Source organism: Bactrocera tryoni, chromosome 1, assembly GCF_016617805.1.
Source record: "Bactrocera tryoni isolate S06 chromosome 1, CSIRO_BtryS06_freeze2, whole genome shotgun sequence".
In the NCBI taxonomy this organism is placed as follows: domain Eukaryota; kingdom Metazoa; phylum Arthropoda; class Insecta; order Diptera; family Tephritidae; genus Bactrocera; species Bactrocera tryoni.
Genome location: NC_052499.1, coordinates 56,623,862 through 56,644,021, shown reverse-complemented (window position 1 = coordinate 56,644,021; position 20,160 = coordinate 56,623,862). Strand labels below are relative to the sequence as shown.

At 37.5% G+C, this 20,160-nt stretch overlaps 1 protein-coding gene across 1 annotated transcript in view; it reads left to right on the top strand.

The window, feature by feature from the left end:
- LOC120782568 (protein timeless homolog) overlaps nucleotides 1-20,160 on the top strand; it is a 495,677-nt gene that overhangs the window by 76,509 nt on the left and 399,008 nt on the right. The window contains exons 8-10 of the mRNA XM_040114906.1: nucleotides 2,406-2,568; nucleotides 12,419-12,552; nucleotides 17,093-17,173. Coding sequence (XP_039970840.1) covers nucleotides 2,406-2,568; nucleotides 12,419-12,552; nucleotides 17,093-17,173 — 378 coding nt within the window. The remainder of the gene's footprint in view (nucleotides 1-2,405; nucleotides 2,569-12,418; nucleotides 12,553-17,092; nucleotides 17,174-20,160) is intronic.

The window sequence follows — 20,160 nt, the reverse complement described above, 5'->3', positions numbered from 1 at the left end:
TAAACTTCACAAATTCCATTGGTGGCTTGAGTGGCATTCTTCCCCTTTTTATACAAGAATTTAAAAATTTAGCGAATTTCTTCATTATTTTTACTCATATTTAAACAGCTGTAACTTTTTTCAACTTCCCCGATTTTTTTTTTTTTTGTTTTTTTGGTTAAATGAAGCTTAAAATCTCACTTTTCCAATACTATATGGTACGACACAATGTGATTGGTAGCACAGAAGATATACGACTGCAACAACATCTATTGACAAAATACGAAAAGACTTTTTCGTCTACCAATATGTTTGAGTTATAGACAAAGGGAAACAGATATATATTTTTTTTTTATAACGGTATACATAATGAACTAAGAACATGGGTATTTATAAAGAATCTCAAAGCGCTGCGAATCAAAACGAATGATTCGGAGTATAATAAGAATTTCACTCAGGCAGAAAGAAGCCTTTGAAAATAGTGAAAAGTGAAAGAAATGCATAGTAGACTATAACCCATTGGAAACGAAAGTTGGGAAAAAGATATTTTAAATATAAAACGCAGTGTATTTGGGACATAAGAGAAAAGTTTGTAACAAATTTCGTGAAAGCATTTTTTTCGTACAAAATAAAAGTATAAAACTGAAAGGCTTGGATGTCTGAACTTTTCGCATACATTTTGTGTTTATATGAAAACGGTGTAAATACAAAAATTGCAGATTTTTTCATTACTTGCCACATTGCCATACAACATTTTTCTTTAGGACTCATAATTTTGCCGGAAATCTAGAAAATCGATTTTAAGTTTCTAATCCTTAAAAATTCAAAAACCGCTCTTCCACTTCCCGATCTTTGATAGCCCGTAAATTATTTTTCTTTCATTTCTGGATTCTGTCATCTTTCGTTTTCAGTGTGTATGATTATTATTGCTTTCAAAATTATCTTCGCTGTTCTAATGCTGTAGATGAGATCTTCAATAATTCATCCTAAAATACGAGTATCAATAGATCCGCAAGGCAATTTAAGATTACTTAGCAAATTTCTAATTTTTATGCAACGTGAGGCTCACTGTATTTCACAATAGGGTTTAATTCTTTATCACAATACACACAAACATACTTATGCATGTATGTTAATATAATAGCATATATGGTATATTCGACTGTCATATGCGCCGACATTTGCCCTACTTTATTCTACGCCACAATTGAACTCGCTAATCCACTTGTAGCCCGCGAGCGCCGTCGCTGCGGTTTTTCTGCATCGTGTAACGCGCTGCCGCATGACAAACGCGCGGTTGAACACACTACACACACACATACAACCGCGCGCGTCACGGTGTACGCGAATCAGCAAGCGTGCTTGAACACCCACACACAGAGCGAAAGCCGGGCGCGCAGGTGCGTTCTTTGTTATTGTTGCGAAGTTCGTAAATACCTCTGTGAGCGGACTAATTAGTTGCATTGACTGTTAGTTGCGTGGCAGCGATGCGTGTATACAAATATACATATATATACCATACATATACAGTTATACAAATAAATCAGAGTATGTGTATGTGTGTGCGTGGGTGTGTGCGGCTTTTGACTTTGAAAAGCTGTCAGCATTACTGCGCTAATTTGCCGTTTAATGCGCCGCAGTGACTTCACACACACACATATACACCTGCATTGGTGTCTGTGTATGCGCATTTATAGATTTTAATGCTACAAAGTGTGCCGGAAGTCCAGTTCGCTGATTTAAGCTAGCCTCTGCGGTTTTTTGACAGGCAATTAATTTATTTTCAAATGTCGATTTTCCTTTGCGGCCATAATTTTAACGTTTGGGCGCATATGCACATGCTTGTTTGTGTATTTTTTGGGTGGATTAAATACTGGAAATTGGCTTTCAGTAGACAATGAAAAAGAGCATTTAAAATTATTTTATATTCCATCTACATATATCTGTCAGGTTGTTATAAAGATGTGAATAAGCGACTGACAGTTATAATTTTGGCACATTTTATGTATAAATTAAATAAATTTTAAAAAGATGTTTTATCTAGAGTCACAACAAAGTATGTATATCACTGTGTGTGAGCAGCTGGCACAGGTCTTGAAAAATATTTTAAAATTTATACTGGCTTGGAAATTTTGAAAACAGTAGAGCTATGTATACAATAGTAAATGCTTTCAAACTCTTAAAGTCGATATCCTCGACTTTCTAAACTGTTTGGAAAAGGTTAATTTCAATGTGTGATTGAGAGTTTCTTTACGAGTTTTTCTTCTTTAGAAATACCTGATTCGCAAATGATATCATCCCAAATATTTTATTATAAAACATTAAAGCAAAGAACTCTTACATAACTGTAATTCAATGAAGACTTCATCGACTTCAATATGTATGGTATTTAATAAATTTTTCTACACTCTTCATTCTCTCCACAGAGCTTATCTCCGCGATGTGATCGAAACGGCCAACATTTTCATTAAAATGATGGAGAAGTTCTGCAAGGACACCGTGCTGTTGCAGGAGAAGAAACGCACCAAAAAGGGTGGACGCAAGTCGAAAGCAAATAAAAAGCCGGAGCCAAAACCGCAACTCACTGAGGTAGGTGCACTCCGAAAAACTGGGCCGCCGGCACTGCCGGTCAACTAAAAATTGATTTACAGTTAACAGCATGGCAATACACATTCACACACACAAAGTGCCAAACTATTAAAGTTAATTATGTCACTGCACGAAAAAAGAAAACAAAAAAATAAATATTTAAAAATCCTTTTGCGAGGTAACGATGCACAATTAGCCGGCAGTTTTTTGCCTCACTTCTCATTCAACTGCCTTAAATTGCTAGTGCAAACAGTTTACGCCGCAGAGCCGCTCGTTGCCCTCTGACATTGAATTGATGAAAAGTCGTAAGCTTTTTGCAATTTTTATAACGAGACATCAAGTTTAATTGAGTGAAAATAAAGCAAAGTCGGCAGCGAGTGTTTAACTGGTTGAACGAGACGAGTGGCGAACATCATGTACACTAAAGTGTGAAAATGTGGAAGTACTTATTGGTATAAGGAAGAAACGAAGTTATTGACAGATGTTAAGAATTTAAATTTTCATCGGCTAATGTCTTGAATTACGAAAACTTTTTTGTTGTTCTTCAAGATTAAAGAACATCCCATATATGCCATCAGTATGATCTCCAGAAATAGTTTGAGTACTTGCTTCCTTTTGACACAATTTTATGATATGTCGGCTTAGGTTAGGAGGTCAATCTTAAAAGAGACAAACTTGGATAGCTCAGAACACCAGTCTATTGTGTTACCTAAAACTCTATATAATCGATTATAAGACCGACAAAGCGCTTTAAGCCTATCACAAACGTGTTGAGACGACTATTGCCAATTTCGGCTATGTCGACTAGTTCGCCGAAAGTAAGATTGCTTAGATGTCTCATCCGCAGCCAACAAAAACTTACCTTCGTTATGATTTTTTTGCTTCACAACTTGATTGCATTGACTGTGTCCAGTAAGAACCCTGCAAAGATGAACTTTGCTAAAGGCAAGTAGACCAAAAGAATCGCACAGGAGTGGGCCGTTGAGCAGCGTCTGCTAAGCACACACGAGGTCCATTGGTCCAGTTGAGATCCAACTCGATCTCTTTCCGATGTAAGCGCGTCTATGGTTTGCCAACGATTCCGCTGCGACCAGGCACCCAAACGAGTCTGATGACGAACTAACTTGATGTTATTTCTAGTGAGGATAGACACTCATTGACTTTTTGACTTTGACCAGAGAGTTAGGGATCGCCGCCCTAATATTGCAGCAGTAAATGCTCATCACCCTAAAATAAGAGAGCAGCTATTTCCGCCTAAAAGACACTACAGTAGTCCTGTAGCCTTAAGCTAAAATTGGCGGAGAGCTCCTTATAGAAAACTACTACTTTTAGCTTCGACCCTTCCGTGAAAGAGCTCACTGCGCCTCTTTACCCGCGACTCTTCTCCAACCACATATGTCTCATCGGTATGTGATCAGGAATAAGGCCGCCACGGGTAGTTTCTGCGCCGCGAAGATTAAAGTTCTCAGGAATGCATTTGAAGTTGGAGATAATTTCGGGGTTTCATTGATCAGACCCCGCCCAGCTTCCTTGAATCTTAGAGCGCACTTCGCAGCAATGCAACTGCCGGCGCCCACACGTTCAGTAGCCGAACTTAGCGGACTGATTTTATCAATATTAAAGGAAGAAATACTCATATGTGTAGTGCTAGAAATATTAAGTAGATCAAAGCATTGATATTTTGTTGCAATTATTTTTCTGCGAAGTGTAAGTTGTGTCTGTTACCATCTATAAGGTGATCCATAACGAGGTTCCCTATTTTTTTTTAAGAAAAAACACAGAAACTTCAAGCTAATTGAGGAATGTTTATTATCATCCAAAAGAATAGTGTTTGGCATTTATTTTTTGAAGATTATCTCTTTCAAATGTTAGTGGCGACTGCGTCTCAGACGGTCCATCCGTTGAATCCAATTTTCGATGACACGTTCGAGCATTTCGGCTGGTAACTGACAATTGACACGCGTAAGGTTTTGCTCCAAGGCAAAGAATCGAAGCCGGATTGTCAGCATAGATTTTAAACTTTTCATATCCCCACAGGCAGAAGTCTAACTTTGTGATATGACACAAACTTGGTGGCCAATCGACCGACCCAAAACGAGAAACTATCTGCTCACCGAAGTATTCTCTCAATAATTCCATTGATTGATGCGATGTACTATATGTAAGTGGTACTGTCTTGTTGCAACCAAATGTCACCGAGATTACGAACTTCAATTTCAGGCATCAAATAGTCGGCTATCATGGCGCGATAACGCTTACGTTCTCACCGGCATCATTTTGGAAGAAATATGGATCGATGATTCTATGAAATCTAACTGCAGAAATACATAGCGCTATTCTCTTACTAAATTTGGTGCCTTTAAAGGAATATACTTGTTTCATTTGCAACCTTTTCAAACTTCAGTTTGACTTCAGCTTATTGAAATAAAATCTCTATTTTTCATAAGTATTTTTCCAAAAAAATATTTTCCTGCTATAATTATCTCATTTCTACACAATATTTTAGTTTTCAAGCCTTCGACACACCCTGTATCAAGCTGTAGTATGTATTGTACACACCAGCAGACAATTGCGACTTCAAACTCTCCACTTTTGTTGTCTTTGTTATTTTAAATTGCGCATCGTCAGCTTAACGCTCATTCAAATTTTAATGGAGTCGTTGCGGAGTCAAGACCCCGTTCGACATACATTTCGACTGCGTAAAATATATTTCATGCGCAGCAATGGTGTAAGCTGCACTTCACCATATTTTATACATTTATTATACATAAACACTCACACATACACGCATACATACACAAACACTTAAGCTTGCGCCAACACTTAAACACAAATACGCGCTTACTTACACACATACATATATACATATGTATGTACATTAATTTATCACCAGCGCAATGACTCGCAATAATGGCCGCCACCATCGCCGCCATCGCCACTGGTGCGCTTGCAGTCGTTGTCGCGGTTCTGCCGCGCTGATTGATTGCCACACTGCGTTGCCGATGCGCGGATTTAAAAACTATCGTCTGTATTTTCTCTTGGCGCGCCGCCACCTCCAAGCACCGCTAGCCACCGCTTGCGTGCATATTTGCCTCTTTGCGAGGGCATCTGCCTTCGGGCGCGCTCTGCTGCTGGTCCAATCAGCAGAGACATTTCATTTCATTTTGCCGCTTTTCTTCGGTCATTTCGCTGCATTTCACTCCGTTATATATATATATATATATAAATATAACATATGTATGTATATAAATGTAGATATGGCTGTTTGTCTACAGTATCGCGTCTGTGCGCCCGCGGTCTGCGCACCCGCCCACCCAACATGACTTCCGCTGCGCCAACACTACGCCATGACGTGTTAACTTTGGTCTGCGCTCCGTTTGCCTCTTGTCGCCTCTCGGCTGGCCGTTATTTATTTTATTGATAAATTTAAATATTAACTGTAATAATAGTTGTCCATTTAGTGCAGCGGTGCCGGTGCACGCAAACATGTACACACACACAGACACTTGCCTGTGTTGACGCGTTGCTAAGGGGGCTAAGGGTTATTGCACGGAATCGGTTGCAGTCTGTTGAAATTTATAGTTTTTTCCGCTGACAAATGCATCGCCGTTTGACCAGCGCTTTCGTGTTTCACTCACTCTCTGTCAATGTTTTCTCTGTAAGCAAAAGGTGCTAAAATTTTAAATAATAAAAAAAATAAACTTTGTAATTTTAAGCTGCTATATATATGTAGATATATATGGATTGGTAGAAAAATTGATGGAAGTATATATTGAAAGTGTTTTTTTTTTTTTGCTGTAGAAAATATACTTGCCAAAATAATAGCATAAGACTACACTGTTCATATCGAACATCGATGCTTCTGGCAGTTTAAAAATTTAAAATCCTCTATGAAGGCCCATCAAGGGCCGGTGTTCATCGATGGTATGGTGAACTCAATCAAAGTCGCAAATCACTCCAAAAGCGATTTCCTTAAGGTCGTCCAAAATCAGTTGTTGTTCCGGAAACTGTTGAGGCTGCGTACAAACTAATATTGCCAAACCGTCATGTGAGCTATGGTAAGATAGCGACGACTATAGACGTTAGTGAGATCAGCACACATTCAATTTTATACTTCTTTATTTTATTATTGGCGTGGAAACCGCTTATGCGGTTCTTGCCAAGTTTACGATGGTGCGCCAGTCGTTCTTTCTTTTCGCTGTTTGGCGCTAATCGGAGACTCCAAGTGTAGTGAGGACCTTCTCCACCTGGTCTTTCCCAAGTAGTGTTTTCTTCCATTCGGACGATATCACCTCGTCAGCGCAGCCGCTGTCTCTTAATTCGCTGAACTATGCCAAGGAAGTCGTATATCTCGTACAGCTTAGCCATCGACTGCGGTATTCGCCGTTATCAATGCGAAAATGATCATAATTCTTCCACAGAATCTCTCTCTTGAAAACCCCCAATGCACGGGGATGATGAGTGACTTGTAGAATTTGCTTTATGTTCGTCAAGAGAGAACTTCTCAGTTGTCTACTCTGTCCGAAGTAGCACCTGTTGGTAAGAGTTATTCTGCATTGGGTTTCGAGGCCGACGAAACTACAACTTCGAAGTTATGACTGTCAACAGTGACGTGTTCTCTACCAGACCCATTTGCTTCGCTTCTATGTCCAATCTACGTAGGTTGCTATATATATTTCTGGCCTAATAATGTAAATAGGCATATTTATCAACGAAAATGTTTTTTTTTTTGAATCGATTGCTGTTTTGTTTCGGGTTCATACGCATAGATCCATGATTCGTGTGCGGGATCCAACGAGAACAAACCTTTTTTATGGCCAGGTGTTCATGCAATATCGAATGTATGCTCGTGGGAGAAATGCATAGGCATGTCTCTATCTGAAGGTATGTTACATGATGGTCTTGCATTATCAGTTCACCTACGGCATCGATGTTTTCTGGCACAACGGCTGTTTTTGGACGACCTTCACGGAATTCGTCTTTGAGCGAGCGTCGGCCACGATTGAATTCGTTGTACCAGTTTTTCACAGTGCTATATCATGGTGCTTCATAGCCATACAAAGATTTTAGTTCATCAATGCACTCTTGTCGTGATAATCCACGTCGAAAGTTGTGAAAAATGATCGCACGAAAATGTTCACGAGTTAATTCCATTTTTTGGCCGAGATGAATTTTTTAATTCCCTGTAAATAAAACAATTCACGATTAAATGACACAACGTTCTGAGTGGTGTTATGCTAAAAATGTCAAACTTTCCAATGGAAATGTCAGATTGCACCTGGCAACACTTAGTGTTGCCCTCGGCCAGAATATATATAGCAGCCCTCGTAGAAAAAGCAGAACTAACGACGCGGTTGTTATGGCTAAGGATATCGATGCCATCGGCATATGCCAGCAGCTGTACCTTCTCTATTCAGATCTGCAGTTCGAAATATTTTTTTTTGCAGGAGTAGTTTGAAGAAGTCGCACTATATGTAGCCAGTAACCTTGTCTGAAACCTCATTTGGCATCGAACGGCTCGGAAGGTTCTTCCCGATCTTTACGGATCTTTTGGTATTGCTCAACGTCTTTTTACATAACCGTATTAGTTTTACGGAAAAAAGGGGGATCTCTCATTTGAGGCTGTTTTGTTCTTTTCATAGCGGGCGTTTTTTTACGTGGCGGGCCTCGCACAACCCTTTGTAGGAATGTTTCGCCTTCTCACTTTAGCTCGCCTTTAAACGGATGTTTTTGGGCTACCCAGAGGATACTTGATCTAAGACAGGAAGTCGTGAGCTGCTTGAGTCATATGTAAAAGTACCGTTTTTGGCCACTATTAAGTGCGCTAAAGAAAAAATTCTTATACTACTTAGCTGTTTAAAATCATATACTTCTATATTCAAAAATTTAAATGGATCTACTTAACAGTAAATTTACTCTATACAAAAACCAGCGGATGTCAACAATGCGAGGTAAAGAACAACAAACAATTCATTGAGTTTATTTGCAAATAAAAAATGATTTAATAAATTACTGTGAAATGATGCAGCGCGCAATTAAATTGAGCGTTTAATGTATTTAATCTGTTACGTAGACACACACACACACACCATTTGGGGTACATACCACCCTCAAAGTCAGCAAATGAAATTCATCGGACGCTGCACTTCCGTCGCCACTTCCTTCTTGCCTCGTTTGATTTTTCATTTTATTGCGCAATATTTTTTTTTTTTTAAATGCTGTTTTTAAAATTACCAAAGTAAATTGTACGGCAAAATTAAGCTGAAATTAATAAGTGAGATCGCTTTGTTGCAACATTTTCAATTACATGCATTTGTATGTGTATGTATGTGTCCTTGTATTAGTATTTGTATATATGTTATGATGTCTGTTAGCCGCCCTTGTCAGCTAGTTAGCGCTTTGCTGTGAAATAATCAGCTCGGCTGCAGGCCTCGCCGAACAAATAAAAATTCTCGAATGCAAATAAGTCGGCAAAACGGTAAAAACGTGCGGAAAACGGAAGCAATATGTGTAGTTGGACCAACGGAAATTTGTTTAAAATAAAAATGAAATGTTTTCACAGAAATTTCCCAATTAAATATGCAAAACATTGTAGACAGTGGCGAACACGCTGTGGGGAAAATTTCAATTTAACTTTTCTGCCCGAAATTTAGGGCAACCAAGTTATGTAAAGAGAAATGCACATTGCAAATAGACTAAATAACATATTCTATTTGATATGCAAATTGCGGAAATAATATTAGTAATTACAGTTATAGCAAATATGTGCATTGTGCTCAGTTCTCGGAAAATATTTGAGGCGCTTACTTTGTTACAAATTAGCTATTAAAGTGCTCTTAGCGTATACCTGAAATTATCTGTAATTCTGAATAGATTTATTACAAATAAATTAGGTAATTTAATGTGATTAGTAAGTTTTCTTAGAGCACAGATACTAATTATATCAATTTCTTATTGCTGTAAGGATTAAATCTCCACTTGACTTTAAAAAATTTTATTTTCTTTTCATATTTTTTGCATGTATATGTTTTTGAAAATATTCACCGAAAATGATCCGATATAAACTCTCCGATGTTTGAAATGCAGTTAATGAAAATTCCTACAAAACGGTTGAAGTGATAATCAAAGCAATAAAGGTTTTGATAATAATCATCGAGATAACTTTTTGAAGCACTCGGTAGTGTAAATCTTGGGTATTGGTGGGTTCTGTTTTTCCATTTTCTGTGCAAATTTACCAATGTACTGTTTGCTACTGTGAGCAAAAAATAGTAAGACTTCGTTCATAATTTTAAAATTTTTAATTTCTTTCTCTAAATCTATGTCGTCTCCCGCAAATTAATTCCCCTTTACACCAATACACTTGGCCCACGTTTTTTCCAATCCTGGAAGCAGTTCTTAAAATCAATTTCCGGAATAGCCTTCAATGCACGTAGCGATTCACGTTTAATGTCTTCAATTGACTCAAAACGGTTTACCCAGAGCGCTCGTTTGAGTTTGCTAAATAGCTAGAAGTCAAACGGAGTTAAATCAGACAAATACGGTGGTTGTGGCACGATATTGGTTGAAAATTTAGCGAAAAACTGCGATGTAAAAACCAAGAGTTCCAAAATTCCGCCCCATTTTTACTTAAAACTGTTGACCGGGTGGGCCGGTTGGAAAGAATTCAAAGTGCGCCACACCTCAATAATCGAAGAAAACTGTTAAGACAATCTTGATTTTTGACAAGCTTTGACCTATTTTTTTCGGCTTCGATGCACCTTTGCGAATGATCGTCTGTTCCCAGGTCGTAAGCTTAGATCCAAAGACTCATCGCCAGTAATCATACGGTTCATGACATACTGGTAATCGGAAAGCATTGTTTTAAACATGTTAACGCGACGCTGTTTTTTTGAAAAAATTGTTTGATTTTGTAATTGGTCATGTTTTCCTTTTTCATAGGCTCAATGGATCTTTCAAATGAACTTTCACTGATACTTCCGATATTCCAACGATGTCAATAAGATCTCTGACTGTCAATCCTGGATTCTCAAGCACCAATTCCTTTATTTTATTGACGTGTTGATCATCAGTTGATATTGATGGACGTCCTCGACGTGGTACGTCGTCAACCTCAACCCTCTTTAAATAATTTGTACCGATCAAAAAAACTTGCTCGCTACAAACAATAATTACTAAAGGTCTTTTCCAACATTCTCAACGTTTCGGCACCGAAATTTGATTCCGCGCACAAAATTTAATGGAACTTCTTGGTTGGATAATATCATTCATTCTAAAAATCGCCCAATGCACTTTATGTACTTCAGAAAGACAAGCGCATACTAAACAATAATGATTATATTGATGTGACATTTGACACAGATGTCACTGACAGCCATTCCAACCTAAAAAAACAAAAATTTCGAGGAGTGGGTTTTCGCGCGACTTTATTTAAATTAAAAGGTCTTACTATTTTTTGCCCTGTCTGAATATATTTTTCGAACCATCAGAAAGTAAAAGATTTTCAATCAACTTTTTCCTTATAACTTTCTTCTACATATAGGACTTGTAATTTTTCCGGAAATTGAGATAAACCGTGTTAAACTCTGAAAAATCCAAGCATTCTCCCTTATGTTGTTCTCGAGCTCAGATCGCCCGTAAATTATTTCAGTTATCTGTAAATATAGACTGCTTGGCAAATATGTAGAAGTAGACTTACAATATAAGGCAGAATTGATGTTAAAACAAGTCGGTTCGCATTTCCAAGGATGATGCCAGTACTTCTCAGATAAAAATGTTTAACAATGATACCGAGCACCATCTTAATTCTTGACACCTTCACCCAATATTCTTTATTTATCTATTGTTGTTTTAGCGGTTATCTAGTCCCCGCTTGGATGGTAGGATTCAAGTTAGTTGCCTTTGAAGTCATCTAATGGTAGGTTTAGGAAATGCTATTTTCGGTCAGATTATAGAGAGAAAATAACGTCGGAAATACTATAAAGTTGATCAAAATCTAGCCATTATCTAGAAAACGTTTTACCAAGTGAAGGGTATAGGTATTTAAATCTTCAGTGCAAGCAAATTATAACTTATTATGCCTAACAACGGTATTTTATGGCAGCGGAAGTAAAAAATGTTGACACAAAATACTAAAAAATATTAAAATGAATATGCATAATAAACATTCGCATAACGTTTGCCTAAAATACTAATAAAATCAATACTAATTTATTATAAAATATGCATATAAGAATTGATGTTATTGTTAATCCGCTTTAGGCTTATTAAGTAGCAATTCATATTATAATATTTGGGTAATAAATTCATAGTACTTCCGCTGCTTTCCAAGGTAAACAATACAATTTTTTAAATTTGGTTTTGAATGTTGAATATTGAATTATAAAATTTAATATACAAAAAGTCTTTTGTAAGTGTTTGATGCAATTTATCGCTTGAATACTGTGTTAATACTGCTGTACAGGGTTAGTTAGTTAGTTAGAAGTTGGTTATCTCGACATGCTTTCATTACACTGGTCTAGAAAAAAAAAATTTTGGTTTGGTGCAGCTCTGTGCGCATCAGTAGTCGGTATAGTAGGTAGGATGAACCACATTCCCGCTACTAGATGTTTTTTTTTCTGTCTTATGAAAAAGAGCTGATATGGAATATGTATCAACTCACAAAATACATCCAAAATCAGGTATAAAATCTTAGGCACCAAAATGAGTGTAGGCCAGTGTGATTAATAATCCCTTAGAGCCTCGAAGACTTAACATAGTGTATGATTTTAAACCGATTTCCCTACCTCAAACATTTATACAATTTTACAACTTGTTCTCACTCATTCGTTTGTTTTTTTTTTTATAATTTCAGGAGGAGCTCTCCAATAAATGGGCTGAAATAGCCGGTGAGATAAGTGAAACACTCACCAATGAACTCCAGTTGCCCGAAGAGGATCAACCTCTGCCCTTCGATGCGACTTCTGAGAAAAGCATCGACGACCAAAAGTAAGTTATGAATATACTCGTATATTTTTTAATATTCCTCTTATCGGAAATTTCGATTTAATAATTTTCGGTGATCATTTCGGGTAAATTTCGGTCAAATAGAAGAGGCGATTTCATATACCTCTTCAAAAATGAAATTAAATAAATTCAATGGAAAGCTTCTCAGCAATCCAATAAATCACAGTTTTAAACAAAAAGGCGAGGCTTTTTAAGTTAAGAGATCTTCAACTTCAGTTGTTAGGGCAAAAGATGTGTTCCAGGTTCGTTCAATTTAGCCAGTGAAAGGTCCACCAAAGTAAAATATTTGCAAAACCAAATTACTACTTAAAAAATAAAATAAAAGAAATATACCAGGTATAACGACCTGAAAAGAGACCTACTTGTTTCAAAAGAAATACAACTTAAACAGTACCTAAAGTGGACTTTTGGCCGAAAATATCGGTCAATGTATGAGATATACAATTTGAATTCAGAGAGAATCTTTTCCTGATAATAGTACCTCTGTCTATCAAAAAATGGTTTCATCGGGTTAATACTTCTCTGAGCGCCCATATACCTAATATAAAGATAAATATCAATATGTGAGTTATCTCACTGAAAATGAGAGAACGTGTTTTACTGACAGCAGTGTGTCTTTGTGCCTAAAACAGATAAAATTGGGCGAAAACATGGCCTAGCCCCCCTATATATTATGTCAGGACTTTCGAACATCCGGCTGGCTTTACTCTACATGATTGGTTTTACACCTTAAAGTATTTCCCTGGCTTTGATTCTTACAAGTTGCAATAGTTTAAAATGTTCGGTTGCACCCGAACTTAGCCCTTTACTTGTTTATATATGTATATGTGTTCGTTCTCCGAAGTTTACATCTGTGTGTTACGAAGGCGTGTTAGGATGGACCCTTGGGGAGTTCGGGACCAAAACTTTAGACGTCAGAAGGGTACTGCTCACAGGAGTTTTAGGTTTGACAAAAAAACCATGCAATAGTTAGGACCAGACTTTGGGGGCTCAGGTCCAAAAATACACACATTCCCAGAGCATCGGCGTTCGTAAATATTTAGGCTTACTAATGTGGCCTCGGGATTCACACCAATAAATAATAGTAGCATGTTGAAAATGAGCTTCAGACCTTGTTTTGGATCTCATTCGTACCGCACCACAACGCCTGGTACTGTTTCAGAAGTTCAAATCTTCGTTTGTGCTTGGTAAAAAGAAGGCTTTTTGTAGATAACTTTAAAGATTACTGTTTCGATTAATTGTTATTGATAGTCTTATTTAACATTTGTTCCTTTAAGGACCTTGTTGCCATTACTTGATATAGAACGGTATCAACTCTCTATCCTCTAATATATGCGTTCTGCCCGTACTGCCTTTGGGTGCAATTTATTGCTTGCCAAGATCGTCGCAAATGCTCTTTAAACTGTTTCGTAAGAGGATTGTAAGTAGATAAGGTTTTCGGTCATAGTAGTCTCTATTAGGTTTGGGAGTGAAAAGATGACAGTCGACAGTGACGTACACAGAGAGCCTACATCAGAGACACGTTGTATGAAAGCAAGCGTGTTCCCTGCTGCAACAAATCAGGCATTATATCATTGAAGTATGTTTCGAATGCTTTGAACATTTTTAATAGAACTTCTTCTCATTCCCGGTGTAAATACGGGACCACAATTCTTACTAGTTCGAGTGACAATTTAGAACGTTACCTGTTAAATATTTGTGCGATCTACATTTGATCTTTCGACCCAATTTTACCTCTTGCTGTTCCATGTATGCTTTTATCTGCTTGTTCCCAGAATACATACATATATGTATGTACAGTTACTGAAGGTGCTGTGAAAATGTCTCAAATTCATAATTTTTTTATAATTGAATGCTACACTCTAACTTAGTCTACCCTTACTTGTTTTCTAGTTAAATTAAATATTACTATTTTTTTTCTATTTCAACAGTTCTAACCTTTGATGGAATCTGTCAGAATGCCAATTGACTATAGAAACTTGCGAACATTTTTTCCAGGAATTTTTTTAAGCTTTCATCAGAATTTAAGCACAAAATATTTATCTGTCTTGACTGCTCAACATTGAAAGCAGGCCAACCATGCCTTGCTAAAGTTGAAGAGCCAAATAGCTTCGGCATCTCTGAGTTTAAATATCGAGTTGAATACCATCAACATTTCCTTTCAATGCTTTTGCTTCACTTTTCTTCGAATCCTTACTTTAGGGTTGGCAAAAAATAACTGCTACAACGAAGTTTGCCATGCAAGTATCGAAATAGCCACTGCCATGAAGAGCAGTGCATCAAAAATGTAGGAAATGTTCAGCGATATTTTCATATTTCCGTGTAGCAAAAAATACCGTTTTTTAATCTCACTAAATAGTATCTCTTTTAAATTTACATCTCGTGTTTGTACTTACATCATTCATTATTTAATTCTTGTAAAGTTTTTGACAGCTTTTCTGCCTATTTAGGTAGGCAACCTAACAGTTCAATAACATGTTGTGCATTTTCCGTTTTTTTGTAGCATTTCTGAATGAAGTCCATTTTTTAGTCTGGGTTACTAACTAAAATGTCTGTATAGGTTGCATGTTAACGTAAATATATTTGTGCGTTGTGGAAAATTTGATTAGCTCAACTTTTTGTCGCTTTGAAAGTATATTCTCAGAGTCATGTCAGCTTCATCCCGTAGTAGTATATCGCTTACATATGTATCGTATATATAAATATTTCATATATAAGGTGTGTGGTTGATGCTTGGTTTATGTTATAAACTGGTGACCGTTACATTTTAGCTCGATACGAACTGTAGATCAATGAAATTGTAAAACTTGAAGTTATTTATCAACTCCAAAATGCTTTATGTAAATTTCTTTACCAATCCAATCAGCTAACTCACAAATATAGGTATCATGCGGCTTGATCCTCCATATATGGAAACTATTGATTGTAAGCCAGATTCTTTATCACTAGAATATTTCGATTTGTGTGCACCCTGTTCCTGCTACTACCTGCTACTAGTTTCATAATATTTTACTTCGAAAACGACGTTTGTGTGACCCTAACTCACGGTAATAAATACTTAAAGAGGGAAAACTTTGTGACACAAACTATGCTATATAGAAAAGCGGCATCTAGTACTAGCAAAGTAGAAAACAGGAATGCGCACGCCAAGTTGAGACGTTACATCGATGTGATCAGCCTCCCCCGTGACAACTTCCGTGTCCCTGTCACGTTCTATACTGCGCAGTGCAGTCTTAAGAGCCACTTGTCCAACATGTGCATAATATCTTGTTCAAACTGCCGGTTTTGCGACATGGAACCGGTAACTTCAGAACACTTGATCCTGGATTGTCCAGCAATTTGTAGAAGCAGACTTATCTATGTCATCACCTCCATCGCGCCCAGCAAGCTCCAATAATTTCTCAGATCGCTGAATTTTTGTGACCATATGTGATATAGGAGAAGGCACAATAGACCATACACCGCAGTGCCAAACCACAATTATTTACTATCTATCTAATACCAGAAAAGCAGTGGCGGTAAAGAATACTCTGAGTTGAATTTCTACCATTTTTAGGTAAATTTGGATACTTCGGCTCTGCATGAAAGCCTTTTTTGCTTCGTCAATATTTTCAAATAATTTCAAAGTATCGTCCGAAGTTTTGTGTAACTACATATGTGTGTATATCTAAGAACTATATAGTTCGATATGTCAACATAATATTTTTTGTTACTTATTAGCAAAATTGAACTTTAAAAAGAGTAATTACGATATCAGCGCCACCTTGCGAGCAGGGTAACCAAACCTGTAGAACAATGAGCTTAAATTCATTTTTAATACCTACTTTTCTGAAATATATGTACGTGACAGAAGCATCAATGACACTCATTGTTTTGTCTCTTAAAATATAACGGAAAAAATTGTTTTTTGCTATCAAGTTTCCATACACTTTTTTTTTAATCTAGATACTTACAAGTATATTAATTATTCCCAAAAATACATAGGACCATTTAGTATTCACATGTAAATGAATATTAGCTTATCTATTAGATGATGGCCACGTTGCTATCTTTCGTTGCACAAAATTGGAAAATTGAAAAGCTCTTTTAATTTCATTTGTATTGCTTGTCCATCGGTTTACCAACCACCCGGCTCTGTCGATGCCAACAAATGCCGTTGTAGCTTTTCATGTAAACACTACTAAACACTTACATATATAGAGGTATTTGTATATGAATATATAAAAGGAACACAAAAAGCAAAACTCCAAAGCCACGACCAGCTCTCATATCCCTTATGTCAGCTGTAATCCTTTTAACATCTACGAAAATCTCCATGCGCTTTTGTTGTTGTTTTCATAGCACGAGTATTTCGAAATTCTTCGTTTTGTGCTGTGTTGTACCGTTTTGGTGCGCTTCTATTTTGCTGATTTTGCATTTTCGTATATTTTAAATTAATTTTGTGTTTCCTTTCATGTTTGCAATCTTTTTTTATTTCTAAATTGGTCTGTGAGTCTTCATCTACTTTTTCGTATTTTTACAGAGAAGACTGTATGTTGCGTTTGCATCGGTTTTTGCTCGATCAGCTATTTGAAAAGGCCGTTTCTCTACTGCGAGCAGCCAGGTAAGTGCCTAAATGTCGATATTCAAACTAAGAGAATTTTGTTTGAAAACTCTTTTGTGTTTAATTATTGCTTAAATTTATTTATTTTATTTATGAATGAAGCATATAACAGTAATTGGTAAACATCACTTAGGTATCGTACATTTTTACCAAATTTTTTTTTTATGTCTATAAAAAGGTTCTAAAATTTTTACTATAGGACCTGGTAAACTATCATTTTCGAGGTCATGTTTACATATGGATTTCCTTCTGACAAAAAAGTACCCGAAAATTGTAGTTAGAACGCGAAATATTTAATTATTCATAAATATTTAGTTTGTCGCTTATGGCAACGATTTTTCTAGTCCTCGGAACACTTTTCATAAGCACTTTTTGGAATGGTCTTCACCTCCTTCAGCGAATTTTCTTTTATCCTTCGATCGACTGAAAACGGGTTCCTCGGAACGGCAGTTCAGTTTGGGAAACAAGAAAAAATCACAAGCTGCCAAATGTGGCGAATACAGTTGCTGATCGATGGTATTCATTGTGTTTTTGGCTTTAAATTCGGTCAGAATCGTGCTTCAATGCGATGTTGCATTATTATCGTTGAAAATCTATAGATTGTACTTCCACAATTCCGTCCGTTTTCGAAAGTTGTTCTCACGCAAACGCCTCAATACGGCCAAATAGATCCCTTATTGACCATCTGTCCCTTCGGAACAAATTCATGATGCATCAAACCACAAATATCTGGAAAACCAATGAGCATCACTTTGATTTTTGGGCGGCTTTGGCGTGGTTTTTTTGGTTTCGGCTCATTTTTTCCCCTCTATTCGGATGATTGTTGATTTGCTTACATGTAAAACTCAAGATCCCATGTCTCGACGGCAATTATAATGTTCTCTATGAATGTGGGATCGGCATTCGCTCGATAAAGCATGTTCAAAGAGACCTGTTTATGGTACTCTTTTTGAAAATAATTCAGCTTTATCGGAACGAATCGAGCAAGAACGCGTTTAGTGCCAAAAATATCCATCAAATCATTCGAACGGACTCACGAGAGATGTCAAGCTCTCTTGCCCTCTCTCACACATCAACATATGACTGACGATTTTCAAACACCATATTCTTCACTTTCTTATAACATCTTCATCAGTTGAAGGGGTCGAAGGTCGTCCAGAAAGCGGCAAGTTCTCAACGATCATCTTTGAAGACCTTATACCACTCGTAGGCTTGAGTTTTTGATAAAACTTATTCACCGGAACCCTTTTCCAACATTCGCAACGATTCCGCACACAAAATTCGGTTAGAACTGCAAAATTAGAAACAAATTCTTTGTCCGATATTTTTATCCATTGTAAAAAATCGCACCACACTACTGAGGTGTACCGACTCTAAGCAGCTGCTGTAGAAAGACTGGCTGACAGATGATATTTGACAGTGTCAAGTCAGTAGATGTAAAATTGCGGTGAGGTTGACTTTGCTAAGAGCAACCAGCTTAGAGGACCCTACGATTCACTCTGGGCTAGAAGGATCTCGCAGTCGCAAGTTTTGGCTGCTGACTAGCGCTTGCCGAAGTCACTGCAGGTCTATCGCTAGAACTCAAGAGAACATCGGAAAACCGACTCGAAGTAACCGAACGAAATTGAGGCGAGGGTGACCTCGCTAGAAAGCTTGGCTTTGCAGTTTCCCTCGACTCCGCTGTGACCGGGCACCTATACCAGTCTTATATCGAAGAAACTTGATGCTTGAGTTTTGAGCGAGTTCAAAGCCAGTACAAGTATTGGAGTGAATGCACACCTCACTGAAGGAAGCTGCACTTTATAGCAGTACATCTATTACAACTTTGATGGCAGCCACATCTACTTGAAAGACGGTACAGTGGACTGGCAGCCTGAAACTAGAATTGATGGAGAGCTGGCGCCAGAAGATTGCACCTCCTTCTCTCGCTTTAAATTTAGTTCCATCCGTAGAAAAACACGGCTTACGAAAAAAAAGTTGTCTGTTTGTGGAAAATTTACTCTTCGGGCTGGCTTAAATTTAATTAATGTTTAATAAGTGCGTAACACACCTTAGATTAGTTTAAACTATAGAAACCAAATTTATAGTTTTCGTTTAAGACAGTATTTTTTAATAAAATCTTAAAGTCCGCACCACATTTTTACCTCGCTGGAGTGCTGGACATTACACTTGTCACAGATACTGCATCTTGAAAGTGCATTTTGGTACTAGTAAGCGCTAATTGGAGATTCCAAGTATAGCCAGGTCCTTCCCCACCTGTTCTTTCTAATGGAGTGGAGGTCTTCCTCTGCTTCTTTCGGCGAGCTTGTGTCAAATACTTTCAGAGCTGGAGTATTTTCATCCATTCGGATGACAAGACCTAGCCAGCGTAGCCGCTGTCTCTTAATTCGCTGAACTACATGTACTATGTCAATGTCGTCGTATATTTCGCTCAATTCATAGTTCCATCGATTGCGATATTTGTAAATTCGAAGCTGCCAATGCGCAAAGAACCATAAATCTTCTGCAGAACCTTTCTCTCGAAAACTCGGTAACTTATTCAGATCGTCCATGCCTCTGGTCTTTGTTCGTCTAGAAAGGATTTTACTCAGTCCGAAGAAGCACCTATAGGCGAGAGTTATTCCAAGAAATTATCTACGATTTCGAAGCTTTGACTGACGACAGTTACATGGGAGCCAAGTCGCGAATGCAACTACTGTTTGATGAAATGATATATTTCGTCTTGTCCTCGTTCCTTACCAGATCCATTTGCTTCGCTTCTTTGTGCAACCTGGAAAAACCAGAACAAACAGCGCGATTGGTGTGACCAATGATATCGATGTCATCGGTGATGACAACAGCTGTACATTCTTGGAGAAGACTGTACCTTCTCTGCTCAGACATGCAGCTCAAATCTCCAGTATTAGATTGAAAAAGTTACAAGTTAGGGAGTCGCCTTATCTGAAACCTCGTTCGATGTAAAATACATATATTTAATCAAGTATGAT